Source organism: Aethalodelphis obliquidens, unplaced genomic scaffold (assembly GCF_003676395.1).
Source record: "Aethalodelphis obliquidens isolate GAN/ISIS:26980383/991018 unplaced genomic scaffold, ASM367639v1 scaffold45, whole genome shotgun sequence".
NCBI classification, from domain to species: Eukaryota; Metazoa; Chordata; class Mammalia; order Artiodactyla; family Delphinidae; genus Aethalodelphis; species Aethalodelphis obliquidens.
In genome coordinates, this window is record NW_020837989.1 from 11,493,872 (window position 1) to 11,516,854 (window position 22,983).

The window sequence follows — 22,983 nt, forward strand, 5'->3', positions numbered from 1 at the left end:
ATAGGAACATACATAGCGATAATTACATTAAATGTAAGTGGATTAAATGCTCCAACCAAAAGACATAGGCTGGCTGAATGGATCCAAAAACAAGACCCATATATATGCTGTCTACAAGAGACCCACTTCAGACCTAGGGACACATACAGACTGAAAGTGAGGGGATGGAAAAAGATATTGTATGCAAATGGAAAGCAAAAGAAAGCTGGAGTAGCAATTCTCATATCAGACAAAAATAGACTTTAAAATAAAGACTATTACAAGAGACAAAGAAGGACGCTACATAATGATCAAGGGATCAATCCAAGAAGAAGATATAACAATTGTAAACCTTTATGCACCCAACATAGGAGCACCTCAATACATAAGGCAAACGCTAAAAGCCATAAAAAGGGAAATTGACAGTAACACAATCATAGTAGGGGACTTTAACACCCCACTTTCAGCAATGGACAGATCATCCAAAATGAAACTAAATAAGGAAACACAAGCTTTAAATGATACATTAAACAAGATGGACTTAATTGCTATTTACAGGACATTCCATCCAAAAACAACAGAATACACTTTCCTCTCAAGTGCTCATGGAACATTATCCAGGATAGATCATATCTTGGGTTACATATCAAGCCTTCATATATTTAAGAAAATTGAAATCATATCAAGTATCTTTCCCAACTACAATGCTATGAGACTAGATATCAATTACAGAATATAATCTGTAAAAAATACAAACACACGGAGGCTAAACAATACACTACTTAATAACCAAGAGATCACTGAAGAAATCAAAGAGGAAATCAGAAAATACCTGGAAACAAATGACAATGAAAACATGACGATCCAAAACCTATGGGATGCAGCAAAAGCAGTTCTAAGAGGGAAGTTTATAGCAATACAATCCTACCTCAAGAAACAAGAAACATCTTAAATAAACAACCTCACCTTACACCTAAAGCAATTAGAGAAAGAAGAACAAAAAAAAAACCCAAAGGTAGCAGAAGGAAAGAAAGCATCAAGGTCAGATCAGAAATAAATGAAAAAGAAATGAAGGAAATGATAGCAAAGATCAATAAAAAAGCTGATTCTTTGAGAAGATAAAAAAATTGATAAACCATTAGCCAGACTCATCAAGAAAAAAGGGAGAAGACTCAAATCAGTAGAATTAGAAATGAAAAAGTAGTAGTAACAACTGACACTGCAGAAATACAAAGGATCATGAGACATTATTACAAGCAGCTATATGCCAATATAATGGACAAATAGAAGAAATGGACAAATTTTTAGAGACTGAACCAGGAAGAAATAGAAACTATAAACAGACCAATCACGAGCACTGAAATTGAGACTGTGATTAAAAACCTTCCAACAAACAAAAGCCCAGGACCAGATGGCTTCACAGGCGAATTCTATCAAACATTTAGAGAATAGCTTAACACGTATTGTTGTCAAACTCTTCCAAAAGCTAGCAGAGGGAGGAACACTCCCAAACTCATTCTACGACACCACCATCACTGGTCCCAAAACCAGACAAAGATGTCACAAAGAAAGAAAACTACAGGCCAATATCACTGATGAACATAGATGCAAAAATCCACAACAAATTACTAGCAAACAGAATCCAACAGCACATTAAAAGGATCATACACCATGATCGTGGGGTTTATCCCAGGAATGCAAGGATTCTTTAATATACTCAAATCAATCGATGTGATGCACCATTTTAACAGATTGAAGGAGAAAAACCGTATGATCATCTCAATAGATGAGGAAAAAGCTTTCAACAAAATTCAACACCCATTTATGATAAAAACCCTGCAGAACATAGGCATAGAGGGAACTTTCCTCAACGTAATAAAGGCCATATATGACAAACTCACAGCCAAGGTCATTCTCGATGGTGAAAACCTGAAACCGTTTCCACTAAGATCTGGAACATGACAAGGTAGCTCACTCTCACTACTGTTATTCAACATAGTTTTGGAAGTTTTAGCCACAGCAATCAGAGAAGAGAAAGAAATAAAAGGAATCCAAATCAGAAAAGAAGAAGTAAAGCTGTCCCTGTTTGCAGATGACATGATGTTATACATAGAGAATCCTAAAGACTCTACCAGAAAACTACTAGAGCTAATGAATGAATTTGGTAAAGTAGCAAGATACAAAATTAATGCACAGAAATCTCTTGCATTCCTATACACTAATGATGGAAAATCTGAAAGAGAAATTAAGGAAACACTACCATTTACCATTTCAACAAAAAGAATAAAATACCTAGGAATAAACCTACCTAAGGAGACAAAAGACCTGTATGCAGAAAACTTTAAGACACTGATGAAAGAAATGAAAGATGATACAAACAGATGGAGAGATGTACCATGTTCTTGGATTGGAAGAATCAACATTGTGAAAATGACTCTAGTACCCAAAGCAATCTACAGATTCAGTGCAATCCCTATCAAACTACTACTGGCATTTTTCACAGAACTAGAACAAAAAATTTTACAATTTGTATAGAAACACAAACGACCCCGAATAGCCAAAGCAATCTTGAGAAAGAAAAGTGCAGCTGGAGGAATCAGGCTCCCAGACTTCAGACTATACTGCAAAGCTACAGTAATCAAGACAGTATGGTACTGGCACAAAAACAGAAATATAGATTAATGGAACAGGATAGAAAGCCCAGAGATAAACCCATGCACATATGGTCACCTTATTTTTGATAAAGGAGGGAAGAATATACAATGGAGAAAAGACAGCCTCTGGTACTGGGAAAACTGGACAGCTACATATAAAATAATGAAATTAGAACACTCGCTAACACCATACACAAAAAGAAACTCAAAATGGATTAAAGACCTAAATGTAAGGCCAGACACTATAAAACTCTTAGAGGAAAACATAGGCAGAACACTCTATGACATAAATCACAGCAAGATCCTTTTGACCCACCTCCTAGAGAAATGGAAATAAAAACAAAAATTAACAAATGACACCTAATGAAACTTAAAAGCTTTTGCACAGCAAGGGAAACCATAAACAAGACAAAAAGACCACCCTCAAAATGGGAGAAAATACTTGCAAATGAAGCAACTGGCAAAGGATTAATCTCCAAAATTTACAAGCAGCTCATGAAGCTCAATAACAAAAAAACAAACAACCCAATCCAAAAATGGGCAGAAGACCTAAAGAGACATTTCTCCAAAGAAGATATACAGACTGCCAGCAAACACATGAAAGAATGCTCAACATCACTAATCACTAGAGAAATACAAATCAAAACTACAATGAGATGTCACCTCACAGCAGTCAGAATGGCCATCATCAAAACAACTGCAAACAATAAATGCTGGAGAGGGTGTGGAGAAAAGGAAACCCTCTTGCACTGTTGGTGGGAATGTAAATTGATACAGCCACTATGGAGAACAGTATGGAGGTTCCATATAAAACTAAAAATAGAACTACCATATGACCCAGCAATCCCACTACTGGGCATAGACCCTGAGAAAACCATAATTCAAAAAGAGTCATGTACCACAATGTTCATTGCAGCTCCATTTACAATAGCCAGGACATGGAAGCAACCTAAGTGTCCATCAACAGATGAATGGATAAAGAAGATGTGGCACATATATTCAATGGAATATTACTCAGCCATAAAGAGAAACAAAATTGTTATTTATAGTGACGTGGATAGACCTAGAATCTGTCATATAGAGTGAATTTAGTCAGAAAGAGATAAACAAATACCGTATGATAACACGTATATATGAAATAAGAAAAAAAGTAAAATAAATTGGTTCTGAAGAGCCTAGGGGCAGGACTGGAATAAACATGCAGACATAGAGAATGGAGTTGAGGACATGGGGAGGGAGAAGGTTAAGGTGGGACAAAGTGAGAGAGTGACATGGACTTATATATACTACCAAATGTAAAATAGATAGCTAGTGGGAAGCAGCCGCATAGCACAGGGAGATCAGCTCGGTGCTTTGTGACCACCTAGAGGGGTGGGATAGGGAGGGTGGGAGAGAGATGCAAGAGGGAGGAGATATGGGGATATATGTATATGTATAGCTGATTCACTTTCTTATAAAGCAGAAACTAACATACCATCGTAAAGCAATTATACTCCAATAAAGATGTTAAAAAAAATTAAATAAAATTAAAAAAATAAAAAGTCGCTGAGGTAAATGTAAAAATCTTGTATGCAGTTTGAAAGTCAATTAAAATTGCTTAAAAGTTAAAAATTGTTCAAGTATTTATAGTCAAGGTAAAAAATTTAGAAAATGCTGAGAAATTAGCAGGCTATAAAAAAATTAATTCAGTCCTCCATGTCCTACCCCAAAACAATATCATCCTGTGCTCTCCCTGACGGACTTTTTCCTATGATTATTTGTGTGTGTATTTATAGGAGTTAATTATTATCTTTGCGGGATATTTCAGTTTATATTCTAATCATCATCTTGGTATTAATGGAAGTTTTAGTAAGTATATATTACTTTACCAGTTTTAAAAAAATATATTAAAATGTAAATACTTTAACAAAATTGAGGTCATCTGACACATACAATTTTATTACCTGATTCTTTTTTTTAAATTTTATAATATATTAATATCTTTTCAACATGACCATTTTGGCACAATCCCAGTAGCAGTACTTGGGTATATCTTGTCTGGCCAAAACCAGACTTCCTTTTCCCCCCTATTTTGGTGGAATATAGACTCCAGTGTACTATTTCAGTCATCCAAACATACCAGGGAAAACCTTATCCGAGAAAATGAATGCCAACTTTGGACTGTGAAGCAGAATGCAAGGAGTCCACAGTGTTATGTAGATGGAAGGAGTAGTTTTAATTCCCTCCAGGGAGCCTAAGAATCCCGTTTGTTTAATGATCCACAAAGTCAAGGCCAATCTAGCCGGAAACTCCTATACAGCAGTGACAAAGGCTCCACATGTCACCTCCCCCCACTGCAGGAGCCGCTGCCAATTAATCACAGCACTTTGACCTGGAAGTGGCCTCCCGAATTCTTCTCAACACAAACTTTCTGGCAGCTACCATCATTTCACCATTGTTATCTGCTAGGAAACCTACTTTCCATTCTTGCTGATATCCTTATCCTAGCTGAAGAAACAGCAGATTCTGCTAGAACTGACCTCCTCATCAGGAAGAAGGCCAAATATTGCAGAACTAGTCAGCTGATAAAGTACATATATGACTTTATAGTATTATCTCCCAGATGTTTCCAAGATGAAAGATACAACATTTAATGGGCTCTGAAGGCTAAACTGCATTACCGTCTCATTTCAATCCCTGTGATCGATGCTGAGAGGCCAATGCTAGTGACCTGGTCGGTGAGATCTTGTCCCATCAGAAGATTTGGCTTTAGGTCCTAAGTCTACACTAAGCCATTGTTTTATCAAAAATCACCCAATACTAGTACTCAGCCCAGTGCTCTGGCATTGCATAGACTCCAGCCTAGCATGGTATACTGGGGGGGGGGGGGGGGGATTAGGGCATGAACAAGGGGGTCCTTCCTTTTCTCTAGCCTCACAATCACATACATATAATTGCCAAGTCAATTTCTATTATTCAGTTAAATGGAAACTTTATGTATGAACTTACTAGTCTGGAACCTTTGAAGGATGCTGAGATTGATTTTTAAAATGAAAAACTTGATCTTATCAGTGCCTTTTGAACTAGAAATGGGGTTACCAGGCCACCGTCTTGTGGAAATTAAATCAGCACAAATAGATGTGGAGCAGGGCAAACGTCATACCTCCCAGGATTTCCTTAAAAAGTCATGTTAACTACATTTGACCTCTATAACTGTTTTTGGCTTCTGCTTTTTGTTTTTAGTCAAAAACATGCACTTCATTCACCTCTTTATAGAACAGAGAGAAAATGCTCAAGTTTATAGCTTTTTGCATGATAGCATGATTCAGCTGGGCGTTTAAGAAAATGAGTTGTCATACACACTTATCATTTAAAGGCAAATGTCCTCTAATTGAACTTGATGAACTGAACCTTAATTGAACTTGATGAATTGATTTCTGCTGACCATGATTTCAGGTGACGTTATCGTGTCTAAGTTTGCTAGTTTATTATTATCGCCATAACCTCTTTCTATACCCAACAAAAGTCATGTTGTTTTGAGCATTGTATGTTTTCTAATTTAAACTGCTCTACCAAGAGCATGTTGCAAGCCCAGGAGTATTGTATCAGAAGTTTCTGTATCTTGAAACTGGAATGTGGGGTGATTCATGAATTTTGCATCAATTATTAAACAGTCATAGATGAAGCTATGCAGAGATGGATAGGGCAGTAAAATACTCTGGTTACACCTATTGGCTTAGCCATGATGAATGAGTCAGGAAACATAAAAGTTCAAAACAGGTATTAACTTGAGCTGCAATGCGTATGTTCTGAAGGGAAGCACACAGTAGCCATATATAAGCAACCCAATATACAGACCACCTGCCTGGCAGGGTTAAAATAAAGGCAAGGACTTGGCAACAGACTAAGGAATTTCAGAATCCTGCCATACCAGTCAACCTTTCTCTGACAAGGTTCTCGAGGGAGACATAGCACAAACAGTGATAACGCTTGGAAAACGAAGGAGGTATTTTTATAGCTGGGACCATGCCTGTTATCCCATAGTGCAAAGTTCTAATAATACCACCTTGGATCATGTGGCTTGGACTTGAGCTTGAATCCTACCTTGATTTGACCTGTGTGCATCTTAGAGAGTGAAGACATTTTCAGAGTCCGGGCAAAAAGATAGTATGAATGTCATCCCTGGGAGACTGAATTTTGTTTCCCTTGGAATGGCATTTTCTTGGAAACCGAGCCAGAGGCTGACCTTGGAAAGAGCTACTTACCTCTTCCTTCCAATACTCAATGTCACCAAAAGGGAAGAGCCATCTCTTTGTTGTCAGTGCACTAGCCCTGGAACCCACCTAGAGCTCCAGCATCTGTGTTCACACAGCTGCTGAGAGGAAGAGCTTCAGCTGCCCTTCAGTAGAATCTTAGCCCTAAAGACATGAGTATGGCACTGTTAACCCCCAGGCCTGGTCTCCTCACCACCCTCTCATCGCTCCTTACTTCTCTTTCTCGACTCATGTTTTAGTACCTGACAGAAGCCTGGAAGTGACAAGAAATAGCCATGTCTGCTTTAGGTTCTCCCCCCAAAGCCAGGAAGCTTCGTGAATAACCCCATGGCTAGCCACTCACTGAAAAGGCAGAAGCAGGGACTAATGTTAGAAGTGTATCCTAGCACTCGAGTGCTTTTCAACCAGGGCGTTCTGAGGCGTCTGCAAACATTAAACAGCCTTCTTGTCTTCTCTGTACACGAGAGTGCTCTGCTAAGACACGCACACTCTAAAAAAGGAAAGTGGCCGATAATCACTCCGGGTGGCTGGCTTCCCAGCTTTGCTGGGCTTGCCTGCTCCTTCCTATTTGAGCCCTTGTTCTAGAAATGGGCCTTCTAAACTTCCTTCAGGAACTGAGTAGCCACGCAGCTTCTTTTGTGTTTCCTTCGGGTAGTATTCATTTGTGGGGTCTTCTTGAGCGAATGGATGGGATGTCCAGTTGAGATTGTCAGTTAAGGAATGGGGTGGCATTTTCTGAAGGCAGACGCTAGAGACCAGAGGTCAGAAGCTGGTGACCCACAAACCATTTTCAGCTGATAGACAAGATTATATTTTTCTTAATGTCATGGCACTGAACAAAATAATTGGTTGCCAATAGGTAAAACTGAAGCGATTTTGCATAAAACTCTGGATTTCCAGCTTCCTTTTTTTAAAAAAAATCAGAAGGTCTGGCAACACAGGTAATATTTCATAGTCACAGTTGGCGTAAACTGAGTAGCCACTTGTCTTTTAAGAGGAAACGCAAGCTTACTACTTCACTCCACGTCCCCTCGTGCGTGGCCCTGTAGGATTTGAATCTGCTTCCACTGGGGTCAGTTATCTAAGATGCCAAAACAGAAATCATGAATTATTCTTTTAAATGTGCCTGGCTTGCAGGTGCCTATGGTTTATGCCTTATTCTTTTTCCTTCTGCACAAAGAATGACCATTTGAAGCTTTTTCATGGATGGAAAAGGACAGTTAGAAGCAAAGTGGAGAATTTTACACTACTTACCTGAATCGATCAGGCATACAAAGAAAATCCTGAAATGATGATATTAAAGTAAGATTTGAGATTTGAATTATTCAGGGGTAATTGCCTTAGTTTTCCACCTCACTGTTTCCCCTTTGCTTTCCTTACATGGACATAATCTTCAGAATGTACTTCTGTCAAAGGCCACAGTCATAATTCCCCTGCTTCCTTCTTTTTTTTTTTTTTTTAAACTCATTTGCACTCTCTGTAGCAATTGTTGGAGCCCTGCAGGGGAATAATTGCAGAGGAATTAACCTCTGACATTTTTCTAAAAATAGCCCTAATAAATCCAATCATAGGTAATTTACCTGTCCGTGTTCCTCGGGGGGTATCTTACCAGCATTGAAGAAAGACTTGGTAGGCTGGCATTCCTTCAGCAATTATCTGTGAGCTGAGTTCCTGATGCCTGTGTATTTTCTCTGTTTAGAAATAGAGAGTACAAGAGGGAGGGGATATAGATATACATAGAGCTGATTCATGCCATTATACAGCAGAAATTAACACAACATTGTAAAGCAATTATACTCCAATAAAAAAAATACACTTAAAAAATAAGAAATACAGAGTACAAATTTCTCTCTTCCCTCTGACCTCGTGACCCTGTTTTCTCAGCACCATTCTCCTGGGGTTGCAGTAAGGCCCTGCTCTTCCAGAAGGGTGTGTTCGGCTCACCAGAAAAGGGGGAGCATTTGTGGGGTCCCTCCTTGAATTTCCAGCTCCTGGATATTTCCCGACGATTCCTCTGTGATCCGCCCCTTTGTTTTCGGTGTCTGAGCTTCAAGCATCTCACCCCTTCTTCCTCAGTCTTCAGCCCTCATTTGGATTCCACAACTGAAACTCATTTGGGGAAGTTTCTGGGTGTAGAAGAAAGGGGAATGCAGAAGGACACGGGTGGGAAAAGAGCCTGTGGTTGGTAGAAATTATCAAAGAAAATTGCCATTTCCCTGCGCCTGTAAAGAAATTCATTTTCTCTTGCCCAAAACAAAAGGGTCTGAATGTGCTTTTTCCTTTTGTTCTCTCCAGTTGTTCCTAGAGACCACAGTGCGGGGTGGGCATCTGGGAAATTTACTTTCCCAAGTGCCACTTCTAGTGGCACTTAAAATACAGAACACAGAATCCTTGTAAATTCCACTGCAGAGACAAAGCCCTAAGCCCTTAAATGCACAGAAAAGTATGTCTATTATCTATCGTTTCAAAGTAAGTGTGCAGTTACTTAAATTGCCTTTGTCTTCTTTTTTTCAGCTGACATTATCTCTACGGTAGAATTCAACCACACGGGAGAATTACTAGCGACAGGGGACAAGGGGGGTCGGGTTGTAATATTTCAACGAGAGCAGGAGGTAAGTGGCAGTGAATGCAAAATAGCCATTTTCTTCTTTTAAAGAAGGCTTCCCACCGTTCCTTAATCCTCATGTGTTGCCCTTAACCTTGCTGCTTGGCTTGCAAACTAAAACTGCCAAAAAGTCATTAACATCAGTAGTTACACACTCAGGCTCACAAAAGCACCGGAAAATAGAGCCTTTTCTGGGCAAGGTCTCATCTTTCCAAACCTGGGTATTGCACATTCAAAACGACCTCACTTCTCATCTGTCCTGCAAAATTCCACGGGTGCTCGTTGAGTGTAACGCCTCCTTTTTCAGTGGGGTTTATCCTCCTCCAGCTGTTGAAATTCAGGGACTCCTAACAGAATACCTAAGATAAAAAATATAACCCTTCCCCAACAGATATGAAAAGGATAACTTGGGTCAGAAGAGAATACATACAATTTACAGGCACACTTCAGAGAGATCGTGGGCTCAGTTCCAGGCCACCGCAATAAAGGGAATATCACAATAAAGCAAGTCACACCAATTTTTTGATTTCCCAGTGCATATAAAAGTTATATTTACACTATACTGTGGTCTGTTAAGTATGCAGTGGCATTATGTCTAAAAAGACAACGTACATACCTTAATTAAAAATACTTTATTGCTAACCATAAAAAAAAAAAGAAGAAAATGGTAGCTCCCCCTACCAAAGGGAGTGAAATCCCAGAAAATGCCATCTGAGCAATGCACGTAGCCCACACTTTACTATAGGTGACAGGAAGTTCCCTGCAGCTGAATGCTCTATGCATTCTGAGCGGCAGTTCTAACTCCCAGTGAATCTCGAAAAGCCCATTTCTTCCTGAGACTTGGGTTCCACTAGGAATTGTTTCTCTTTTTCATATAAATTGAGTTTTTTGGTGTCTGCTTCTGTTCTGTCAGAATGAAATTATGGCCCAATTTGATTTCCTTGGCCTCCGCCGGCGTGGTCCTGAAGCTTCCAGCAGGCCAGTCTGTGTTCAAATAACTCGCCCATCTGCTACTGCCTGCCTCGGAGGTTCACCCGGCACAGCGTAGCAGGAGGGCCCCGTGCAGGAGGGAGGTTTCACAAGAGACTTCCCTAGCAATTTAAAGCCTGCTTTGTGCCTCAAAGTCATTTGTGTTCCACCTCCCCTCAAAAAAGGAAAGCCTCATTTAGAGGTGATATATTTGGTAATTGCACATTATTTGCAATTAATTTCTATAAGGGCATCGTAATCCCTCGGGGTTCTGTATGAATTCAAGTGTTCAGCGTTAAATCAGGCACCCAGCCTATTCCATTGGCCCTGGAAACACGAAAATGTTGTTGGCAAGTAGGAACTAATAGCTCTTCGTGACCTGGAATTTTTCCTGCTTTTCCGGAGCTGCCTAGTGCTAATTGGTCTGGCACATCCTACACACACTTGACAGTCTGATTTGGATGGTAGCAAATCAACACTCGTAAAAATTTATTTTTCAGGTGGACTAGCTCTCTCTGCAGTAAACAGGGTAGGAGCGAGGATGTCAGCCTTTAAAGTCCTTTTAAAATTGATTTTCAAACCTTCTTCTTCAATTTTTAAAAAAAATCCAATTAGGTTCATAGTGATGATAAAGAGAAACCAGAGGAACTGTTTAGCATAAATTACCCAAGGCAGAGTGTTGCCAGTAATATTCCGCTCCATGTTTCCCATTAGGTATTTATAGCTTTCACCTATTTTAATTTACTGAAATATTTGGGGAACCTGATTCATTAGTAGAAAGAAGGGGGACACATTTTCCAAAGGAGGGTGGTATTGTTCAATAAGGAATAAACGTTGAGGATAATAGCCTGCAGTTAAATGTTGGGCTTTGCGGTGAGACTTGGGGTTGAATGAACACTGAGCTTGAGAAACACAGCCATGTGACAACATCTAGGTCAGGCCTCCTTTTGATTCCCGTGTGTGTCTCCTGTGCGTGAATCCTCAAGACGTGCTGTCCTGGAAAATTTGTTCAAGGAACCTCAGTGCCCTCACAAGCACATTTAACATCTGGGTATCAGTACCATCACCCATCAGTAAATTGAGACTTGGGTTTGAATGTTCAGCATCTACCCAGAGATAAATTTTTTTTAATTGAGCCTTTTATTAAGAGTCAAGCATTTGTGACAAATGCCTAGCAAGACCTGGATTTGAATTTTTGAACACAGTTTTCCGAAGCCTGAATCTTGAGGCCCTTGCTCACTAGGTCCTAAAATGCAAACCTCTCCTCCTCCTTTTCCCTTCTTCCCTTTCTCTCTTTCACACCATCTTTTCCTCCTATCCACCTTTCTTCTTTGTCTCCTCCCTTTCTGCACACCCTTCCTTTATGTTTTGTTCTCTCACCATTTATTTAGTTCCTGCTGTGTGCACTTTGCATAATCAGCGCTGGGGGAAAGCCAGTGTAAAGTCTCATGGTTCTCCTAATGATTCACATGTCATCTCTGCACTCATGTCTGTTTTGTTATTCATGTTGGAAAAAGGAGAGGGAGAGATCCACTGCTTATAAGCTGTGTGACCTTTGAGAAGTCATTTTAATTTCTGTGAGCCTCTTTTGTTCATTTCCCTGCTCTGTGCACCTCTCAGAGATTCTGTGAAGATCTGATGAGATTTTAAAAGGCCGGTGAAAGGTGCAGATGCTACAGCTTTGTGTTTTGTTAAAAGATTGATACAAGTCTGTATGGACATCAGCATGGGATGACTCACTCCTAAGGGTGTCCAAGACATGCAGCAGTTTATGTATATACTTTATAAGTAAAAAGTTGTAAATATTGAAGGGTCCAGTATTTACCACAGCCTGAGGGCCCTGAACTAAAGAGGAACCCATGGCCGTCGTAGTCCTGCCCTCAGCCCACTTGGACACGGCCTGCCCGTCTCACCCCTCATGACTCTACTCAGAAAAAGGAAGGAACTGGTGAATTTGCAGTTGGCTTATGTGATTTAATCTTTCATGTGACTTTTTTTTCCCTTCCTACAGAGTAAAAATCAGGTTCATCGTAGGGGTGAATACAATGTTTACAGCACATTCCAGAGCCATGAACCCGAGTTCGATTACCTGAAGAGTTTAGAAATAGAAGAAAAAATCAATAAAATAAGATGGCTCCCTCAGCAGAATGCAGCCTACTTCCTTCTGTCTACTAATGGTATGTGGAGGTGACGTGTCTTGTTTGGTAGTTTCAGAGATACGGTCAGCAAACCATGTATTTCAATCACTTTTAGCCTCCATTTTCCTTTTTACCTTGCAGGCTGTTGAAAAACTTAGAAACCATATCTGCAAGATGCCTAGCAGAATGGCTGGCAGAGAATAGGCCCTCAGTAAATAGTACTTATTCTTTTTTAAAAATAACAAATTTATGGTCGAATTATGTGAGACTTGTTATCTGTAGTTTTTGACTAATGCAGATTATTTCCAGGTGTTTTGGGAATGTGACTTCCTGTCTAAAGATTTACTGAATGTTATTCTGGGAACACGTTTCGGGAAACTAAACATGCCGTCCCTGTGTGTTTGGCGTACTCAGTAGAAGTTATTAGTCCCTGAATATATTTGGGGGTTTGGAAAGCAGATGTCCTTGTCTGACATAATCAAGCTCTCTAGTAGAAACATAGGTCAAGAAGAGAGGGGACCCCATCAAAACGCTGATCAAGTAATGGTTTCTTCTCTTTCTCCCTTCTCCCTTCATACTCTTCTTATATCATTTGTTGGTTTAGGGAGAGTTGATATAAATAGGTCAGAGAGAGAGAATGTTCGGGGTTGAACACGGAAGCCGATTCCGTATTAATCTGGAAACCTTTACACAGTGGAATTACCAACCCTAAAACTTCTTAATACCCTTGCTGGGAAAGAGGCCATCTACACTCAAAACAATTCAGAATCAAATCATATACGAAAGGGTGCTAATTGAATAGCATAACAATTAGAGGATTAGTATATACAAATTAAACACCATCTCCCAAGCAAATAAGCTGGAGAGTGATTCATCATCCTGTGTGTGTGTGTCTTTGAGGAGTACACATTTAAATATAAATCAAGAAACAAGGGCTTTGCTTTCTGCCTATCTCCAACATTTATTAAGAAAGGGTAATGCTCATATGTAAGTTAAAAAAAATGCAGACTGTGTATATACTACGATCAAACATATATTAACATTTTTAAAGACTGAAAGGAAACACACTGAAAGGTTTATCATGATTAATTTTGACTGTGCCTTATGGGTGACTTGTCAATTTATTCCTTAAATTTCCCTCCTGTTTTTCATAAGATTAAAATAAAACTCATTGTGAAAACTTAGAAAATAAAAACAATAAGTTTTTATTTTCTAAGTTTTCACAATGAGTTTTATTTTAATCTTATGAAAAACAGGAGGGGAATGTTTTTAATGCATATGAACCAAAAAAATCCCTCAAATGAAAAAGCCAGTGTATAAATCTATAAAGTTACAGTTCTGAAATAGCCAGTTTAGGGTTATTCAAGCATAGCTTATCTCAACATGACCAGATCTCCACTCATCTGTTTCTCCAGATTCCAAGTAATTTAATTTTTTCTCATTTATTGTTTTGTTTACATTTTTTGATCTTGATTTCCCAAAAGTCAAGCCACATGATTTGTTTCAGTCTCTTCCCTTTTAGTTTTGTTTAAGTTTCCCTCAAAGGCTCAGCAGATTCAACACAACTTAGAATGGAAGAAACTTCTGATGATTTTGACTTAATTACTTTAGGCAGAGAAAAAGCATCTGATTATCTTCTATAGCTAGCTTACTTTATATTATGAAACGTAGCCTATTGATTATTACAATAAACTTCAAAGACATAAAAGACATATTAACTACTTTGTGGGGGGGATGGGAAAGAAATCAGTGAAATGCAATGAAGATTAATTATATAGCATAATGTTCTGTTAATTGAGTTTTTAAATAGTTTTTTGATTAACAAGGATATTATCTTCCCATTTGGGATGCTATTTCATATGCCAACAGCATCTCAAAATGATTCTTAGAAGAAAAATTCCCATGCTCATATGTGATTTTCTTTTTTATACTAATATTGAGGTTGAGAATCCCCCTTAAGCCAAATAGGTTAACATGCAAAAATTAATGGAAGACAATTGGAATTACTGTACAAAAGAGAAAATGAAGATAGATGATAAGATTGTGTTTAAAAGCTGCCACAAGTAATGATAAACTACTCAGAGAGCCAGCCAGAAGAAAGAAAAAGCCATTACTCATAGTAACAGCCACATGTTCCTCAGACTTTTTTATCCAGAAAGCTTCAAGCTACTGAATCAAGAAAAATTGTGTGATAATAAAGTCAAGAATAACTCCAGGCACCCCAACCATGGGGAATTGAATTGAATTCACCATCAATTATCTTTTTTTTAAAAAAAATTGTGCTTATCTCATTATAGCTGGGTACAGTTTTTATCTTCTGCTAGAATACATTCCCAGCTTTAGAAATTTTAATGCAAAATAAAAGCAACCTTCAGTTGTAAAGATAGACCTTAAAATTATTTGCCAGATGAAGGCACATTGCTTTACCTAGAATGTCTACTTCTATCTTAATTCCTATGATGAGAGGACAAGGTATACTTAATTTGTTTTTCATGCTATGAGAGTAATAAGTGTTCATTGTAAAAAAATTAGAAAATGCAGAGAAACAAAGGAAAGTGTTCCTATCCAGAGAGAACCACTATTAATGTCTTTTAAAAAGAAAAGCAGGGCTTCCCTGGTGGCGCAGTGGTTGAGAGTCCGCCTGCCGATGCAGGGGACACGGGTTCGTGCCCCGGTCTGAGAAGATCCCACATCCCACATGCCGCAGAGCGGCTGGGCCTGTGAGCCATGGCCGCTGAGCCCGCACGTCCGGAGCCTGTGCTCCGCGACGGGAGAGGCCACAACAGTGAGAGGCCCGTGAACCCAAAAAAAAAAAAAAGAGAAAAACAAAGAGGCATGGATAAATCTGTTTGTTTCTTAACAAAAATATGACATATTCTATAACTGTTTTGCAACCAGATTTTTTTGTATAATAATATAACACATAATAACAGGAATACCTTCCTAATTATGAAATATTTCTCCTAAAATACCATAACATTTTCAATGACTGCATGGTATTCCCTTGTATGTTTTTTTCTATAGTTTATTAATAAATCTCCCATTATTAGACCTTTAATTATTAACTAATTCTCCCTTTAATTATTAACTAATTCTTTTATGTATTTTAAATACATAAAATACAAATACATTATGTATTTGTAGAAATAGATGTTGGTATAGATAGGTAAATAGGAAGAAAGCGTATTATAAACTATGTATAGCATGATACATCTATTAAAAGCTATTTAAAAAGTTATATAATTCCACACACAAATATAATACAAGGATATACATAAATTTTTCATAGTAGTTGTCTTTGTCTACTGGAATTGAAGGAGTTTTTAATTTTTTTGTGTTCATTTTCATTTTCTACAATTTTATGTACCAGTTGTGTAATAAAAAGAAGAAAATAAAATAAGAAATGTAAAATCTATATATGAGATATTATTATAGGTTTGTACCCCTCTTCAAAAAAAGGCATAGAAAAAAATACTACAAGGAACTATGTAAAATGTTAACAATGGTTGTCCCAGACTGCAGGGATTTTAGGGATTTTTATTCTTTATGTTTTACCTCCAATTTCTCTCTTTCTCTGTATAGCAATTTATCATTCCTAATATGAAAAACATAAAAGAAGAATTGCCTTGCAGTTGGGATGGGCTACATTCCAAAGCCCAGCAATAGAAAATAATCAGTATTAAAATTCACTGATTTGGGTTCTTCTAAGCCACAGTAGCTAATCTACTCTGATCTCTGATTAGTAGTTAATCAAATGACTGAATACATATGGCCCATGTTTCATCTTCTCAACCTAAAAAGCAGGTCATTATGCAGCCTATATTCAGAGAGGGTAGGACCAGAAGAGTATAGATAGAAAATTCTAAATTCAACCCAACATCTGGGAAAGACTTCTTCGCCTTCTGTCCCAGTACAAGCCGGGCTGAATGCACAAATCTTACACTTAGTAGACTTTACAGGTGTGCCAGCAGACATGACCAGCCCAAGTGATGCCCACATATTAGGAAACAGGGGCCCTTCTCTGTTAGAGCAGCCAAATTGTTGCAGGAAGCCCACTTCATAATGTGCATTTCAGACCGCTGAGGACAAGGCATTTGCCAAGGAGAGATGGAGGAGGGAGATGAGGGGCAGAGGAGCAAGGGAATCCTAATATAGGCAGGATACAGGGGTGGCTTTCCTCCCCTGACAGCCTTACAGACAGGAAGTAAGATGTGCTGACATCATCATGGGATGAAGCTCACGCTGTCAGAGCAACATCTTATTATTGCAGAACAGTTGCCCAGTTTGCTAATTCTAACAACAGCTGCTATTTGTGAACCATTATTAGAAGTGCAACACTGGGCTAAACACTACATGCATTCTTTCATTTAATCCTCAAAGAGCCCCATGAGGACGACACTGTTTTCCCCAATTTACATATAAAGAAACTGAGGTGTAGAGAAGTTAACTATCTCTATTTGTAAGATTGGAGTATTGAGGACATACTTATACTAAAAAATTACTCATATTTCTGAAATTCAAACTTAATTGGCCACTCTGTACCTTTTCTCCTGCTTTATCTGCTACTCCCCTTTGTCTGTCACCCAAAGACTAGTTAGGCGCCTACTGCACGTGAATCCCAACCCTCGGCCACGTGGTGGCTGGCGTTGGAGTCGGGATGGGACCCAAGGTTGTCTGCTTCCAAAGCCACCCTGTGTAGACACAGAGCAAGACGCAGAGGAGCCGTCGAGTGTCTGCCATCCAGAAGAGAAGTTAGCACAAATAATGAACGCAGGATCTGATAAGAAAGGCCTACAAAGGCCTGCAACCACAGACATGATCTGTTTGGCCCAAACATGTTTCCTTAAAAAATGGATTAACCTATACACACTACTATATATAAAATAGATAACCAACAAGGACCTACTGTATAGCACAGGGAACTCTGCTCAATATTTTGTAATAATCTATAAGGGAAGAGAATCTGAAAAAAGTATACATAGATATATATATCTGTGTGTGTATATATATATATATGTGTGTGTGTGTGTGTGTGTGTGTGTGTGTGTATATATATGTATGTACATATACCTGAATCACTGTGCTGTACACATGAAACTAACACAACATTGTAAATCAACTCTACTTCAATTTTTAAAAGATGGAATCAAAAGACTGCAGGTGGGGCATGCCATCTCCAGCTCCCCCGATGCCCCGCCCCCTTTCACTCATTCCCCGGGCACTGCCTACCTCTTGTAGGCATTGGAGTCCTCACCTCTGTTGTATTGCTGTAGAGAATGACAGGGGTCACCAAGTGGTACAGAGTCCTGGGACAGTACAGAACTGAGAAAGGTCATTTCCAGCTGGGGACTCAGAAAAGAGACTGCAAGGGGAAAGCATTTGGATGAATCTCCTTCTCATTTTACTTCCCCGAGTACCGCTAACAAGATGCACTGTGTAAATGAGATGCATTCGTTCATCCAACTCCTATTTCTTGAACATCCACTATGCCCCAGGCACTGTTGTAGGTGCTGGAGATACAGTGAGGAACAAGACAGACCGAATCCCTGCCTCCAATGATATTTAAATTACTGTGGGGGAGACGAGATAATTAAATTGCCAGAGAGTGAAACGTACTCTGAATAAAAATAAAGCAGGAAGAGGGGATACAGAACGGTGAGGAAAACATCTTTCTGTAGGTTGGTTAGGAAAGACCCCCTCTGAGGTTGGGACATAAACAGAGGAGAGCAAAGTGAAGGAACAAATCTTGTGAAAAAGAGGGTAAAGGGCTTTCCTGGCAGGAGGAGCAGCTAGTGCAAAAGCCCTGAGGCTGGAGTGGGATTAACCTATACAAGGAGCTGTAAGGAAACCGGGTGGCAGGAGCACAGGAAGTGGCAGGGAGTGGGGTAGACAGTGAGATCATAAAGTGTGAGGACGTAGGGGTGCAGGTCACGGAGGGCCTTTCAGGTCATGCTAGGGACAGCGTTTAGTGAGGTGGGATGCTGAAATGAGGATAATAATTGGACCTACATCTCAGGGTTATTGTGAATATTAAGTAAATTCTCCATGGAAAGCGCTAACATGGTTACATCGTTAATTCTACGTATGTTGCGACTACTCTTATTCAGTGTTCAGGATATATTATTGAACGATACAATTTAAATGTAAGCTATAGATTTAACAGCCCATTGTCAGGGAAACCGTTTGTCTCAGCACAATAAATGTTTTCATTTTGAAACATGAGCTCTGCCTTCAGAGGCCTTGAGATTTATGCACTGAAGCCCTTGACATGAGCCAGTTTCCCTAGCAGTCCCTTCCATCGTGACCATCACCTCTCCCTGCAACCGCCCCCAACTGGGTCCCGCAAAAAAAAAAAAAAAAAGACTCCTTTACCAGTTTCCTCTCACCGTCATTTTGATTTCCTCTGGTTGCCCTCCGCAGATAAAACTGTGAAGCTGTGGAAAGTCAGCGAGCGTGATAAGAGGCCGGAAGGCTACAACCTGAAAGATGAGGAGGGCCGGCTGCGGGATCCTGCCACCATCACCACCTTGCGGGTGAGCCCAATGGCTGGTTTTCCACCTTCTTTCAGTTTCCTTGGCAACCAAGGTCAGGGGAAGTGGAGGGGAAGTTTGGCTGCGTGCTGACTGCTGCTATAGGTTGCCCCTCTCAGGTGTGAGGGAGGGAGGTCAAGCAGAGGCCCCGCCTACGTGAGTCTCTGGTGGTAGGTGAAGGAACAGGACAGGCACCAACCTCTGATGACTATAAATCCACGTTTCCTTTTGCCCCTGAGGACTTACCTGCAGGGTCACTGCCATGCATTACTATGTTCTTAGCCTCTGTCTGTTTGCATCACCTAACATGTCTTGAGCACCTTCAAGGTACAGGCATGGAACTCCCCAGATAGGAAGTTGGAGTCTTGTGATTCGGAACATGAACTTCTGAATCAAACAGGCCTGGGTTCAAATTCTGCCACTTACCAGACTATCACAAACTCACTCCCTTTTTTGAACTTCTGTCGTGCAAGTTATTTTTAGTTTCTCCATCTGCAAAACAGTGAACCTAGTACCTTACTGTGTGTGGGTTTCTGAGGCTAAAATGCAGTGAGGATGAAAAGCCCTTATTCCATGGCTGGTACTCAAGAAGTGATCTCTACTATTAGTCTTGGTAGCTTCCTTCCTGCTGTCCAGAAAAGCACAGTCTGGTAAGGAAAGAGGATGGGTAGGACTAATATGCAAATGTTTATGACAGTAACTAGAGTAAGATAAATGCAGTGAGAGTCAGAGAGTTGCAGTTTGATCGAAGGAGGGAGAAATTATATTCGGTTCTGGGAGATTGGGATATGTCTGTTAGGGAAATGGTGTTAGAAATGGATTTCCAGAAGCGGACTTTTAAAGGAAGGCTCTCTAGATAGAGATGAAAATGATCTGGGACTGGGTGATGAGTTTAGTTTTGGAGTGTTCATTGTGAACGGTAAAGCCAGGCACATGTTGGGACCAGCCCTGGCCCCTAGCCACTTCCAGAACTGGGTAAAATATGTGCTTTCAGATGCCAGCAGCTCTACTGAAAACCAAAAACTGCGAAGAGACACTGCAGTATCAATACCTGTGGGGAAAAGAGGTTGTCGTCCTGTGTTTAGAGGCAAATGTGGGAATTGAATGATCATCGTGTGCCTGATTAGCTGGCTTGGTGGTTTGTTCATTCATTCATTCATTTGTTCATCTGTTTATTCAGCAGATGCTTTTTGGGCACAGACTCTTTGCGGCCCATAATGGTAGGCTCTCGTGTGTGTACCCAGTAGTAGTGGGTACCTGGTCTTCTACTGAGCTTCTTCTGGGCCAACGAGCATTGGCTGCTCTGTTTCCTCTCGTCCGCCTATGCCTTCAACCTGGAGAACAACCGTACAAGTTTACCTTATCAGACTGGGTCGATGCTCTAAATGCTCAGAGGTTTTGAGACTGGAGGACAGAACAGTGAAGGGTATGAACATTGAGTCACTCTGTCCTGGGTTAGAATTCTGGCTCCATTCCTTTCTGGATGGTGGCCTTGGACACATTACTTAAAGTCCTTGTGCCTCCCATGTCACATCTGCCCAACAGGGATGAGGGATGGTCGCTACTTCCTGGGATTGTTGTGAGAATTCAGTACAGTATTGTGTGTGATAGAGAGCTTAGCCTGTGTAGTGTCTCACTCAGAGAAAGCACTCAGTGATATTAGTTCCTGCTGATGGTTTCTAGTCTTACTCTCATCATCATCATTTTCATGACTGTTATTCCCCCCTAGCGATAGTAGGCCTATGTGTTTGAGAAAATTCCCATTTTTCTCTTCATACACTTTTTATACTCTTGTATTCACTCCTCAAGCTATTCACTGATGTCTACCAAGTGGCAAGCACAGTACTGGTGATACAAAAGGAACAAGATAGTCTCTCACCCCTCCGGACTTTGCAATCGTATGGAGAAAACAGATGGCTTAGGCACCACTGGGGAGTTTATAACGTGAACTTCTGCCCAGATGTTACCTTGCTCTTGTTTGCTATGTGGATGGAATTTCTCAGATGCCATCTCTAGTCCCCACTATGAATTCCAGTTGTCCATGCATCCAGTGGGATTTTGTATACTTGTATTTAGCCCCCGGGAGGATGTCATTCCCATGATGAAGAAGAGAGAAGGACTCTATGTAAGCTCCATTAGAACAGAGGTTGTCCCCAAAGTGACACAGTGATGTTATGAAGTGGACTTGTACATGTCAAACATGGAAGGAGGCCCTGAGGAGTGGCTGGGACTTAGAAAACCCCAGTTCTGGTTCTTGCGTCCTTATTAACCATCTGTGACCCTGGGCCAGTGAATCTCATTTCTTCTCTCCGTGCTTAGTTTCAAAGCAACTGAGCAGAGGACCGGACAAAGTCAGTGGTTCTGCAACCATGGGTGCCAGTTACAAATGCAGATTCCCAGGATGCAGCCTCAGTCATTCTCTTCAGCAAGTTGGGTGGTCCAGAGGGATCTGCATTTTTATCCTGAGCCCCTGGTGGTTGAGACAAAGGGATCTGTTATCCCTGGACTCTTATCATCTCTAAGGCTCCTCCACGCTCTGGTTTTTATGAGCCTCTGTTACTTTTCAGTCATTTCAAGTTATTGTACCAGCTCATGAGACACATTTGCTATCATATTGTAAAACTCGTATCTGATTTCATCTCGTCTACCTTCCTAGGCTTTCAAGTATCCTCATTTCAGTGTAAACATCCACACTCCAGGGTTCTTTCAGTGCAAACACTGAAAAGGCCAGCCTGCTTTCTTTTTGATCCCGGTGGTAGAAGAAGAACCAGGCAACCCTGAAAACCAGTTTCAGAACAATGACTCCAAACAGAGAATGAGCTGATGTGATATTAATCAGACCATAATTTACTAACATGCTCTGCTCTTGACATTTGCATCGCCAGCAATTGTGGCTTTTTTTTTCCTTCCCTGTACTAGGTACTTCCCTGTACTAGTACCTAGTTTCCTTCCCTGTACTAGGTACTTCCCTGTACTAGTACCTAGGTACTAGGTACAGGTACTTCCCTGTACCTCTCGTACACTTCATAGGTTCCAGTTCTACGTGGATCTTGAAAGTGAGAATGTTTAATAATACCCAACAGCTAATTAATCCTCACTGAGTAATGAACCTGTTCTGTTTCAGTGCTGGGAGGTTCAGCTTTTCAAAGTACGAATGTGGTTGTTTTTTTTCCTTTTTTCATGCAAGATAGCCTTTCAAATCCAATCACTCATTACCCAGAGAGACTTTGAGAAGCACTTCTATGGACACTACATCTCCTGCTTAATATTATAACATTCAAAGCAATAATCGTGATGATAGTTTAACAATAACACCTTATAAGCTGTAAAATATCTTTTTTTTTTTTTTTTGCGGTACACGGGCCTCTCACTGTTGTGGCCTCTCCCGTTGCGGAGCACAGGCTCCGGACGCGCAGGTTCAGCAGCTATGGCTCACGGGCCTAGCCGCTCCGCGGCATGTGGGATCTTCCCGGACCGGGGCACAAACCCGCATCCCCTGCATCGGCAGGCGGACTCTCAACCACTGCGCCACCAGGGAAGCCCTGTAAAATACCATTTTTATCACAAAGTGTTTACTTACTTAATTCCCTGATTCATCTTCAGACCAGCCAAGTAGGAAGGCAGGTGAAGATGCTGGGATCTAGTATTTACTGTGCATTTACTATATGCCATGCACCATGCTGCACACTGTATCTGCATTGGCTACTTCATGAGGTACAGTTCACTGTTAAATACCCATTGAACAGATGCGCTTCACAGAGTTTCAGTGAGATGCCCAAGATCGTGCTAAGCATCAAACCTTGATCTATGGGACCCTGAGCCCTTCAACCTGATGCTGCCTCAGAGAGGGAAAAT

At 40.3% G+C, this 22,983-nt stretch overlaps 1 protein-coding gene across 2 annotated transcripts in view; it reads left to right on the forward strand.

Moving 5' to 3' along the window:
- The window catches only part of PPP2R2B (protein phosphatase 2 regulatory subunit Bbeta), a 293,891-nt gene that overhangs the window by 176,748 nt on the left and 94,160 nt on the right, over positions 1 to 22,983 (forward strand). For both annotated transcript variants that reach the window (XM_027081697.1, XM_027081696.1), the window contains exons 3-5: positions 9,401 to 9,498; positions 12,472 to 12,637; positions 19,019 to 19,131. In XM_027081697.1, coding sequence (XP_026937498.1) covers positions 9,401 to 9,498; positions 12,472 to 12,637; positions 19,019 to 19,131 — 377 coding nt within the window. The remainder of the gene's footprint in view (positions 1 to 9,400; positions 9,499 to 12,471; positions 12,638 to 19,018; positions 19,132 to 22,983) is intronic.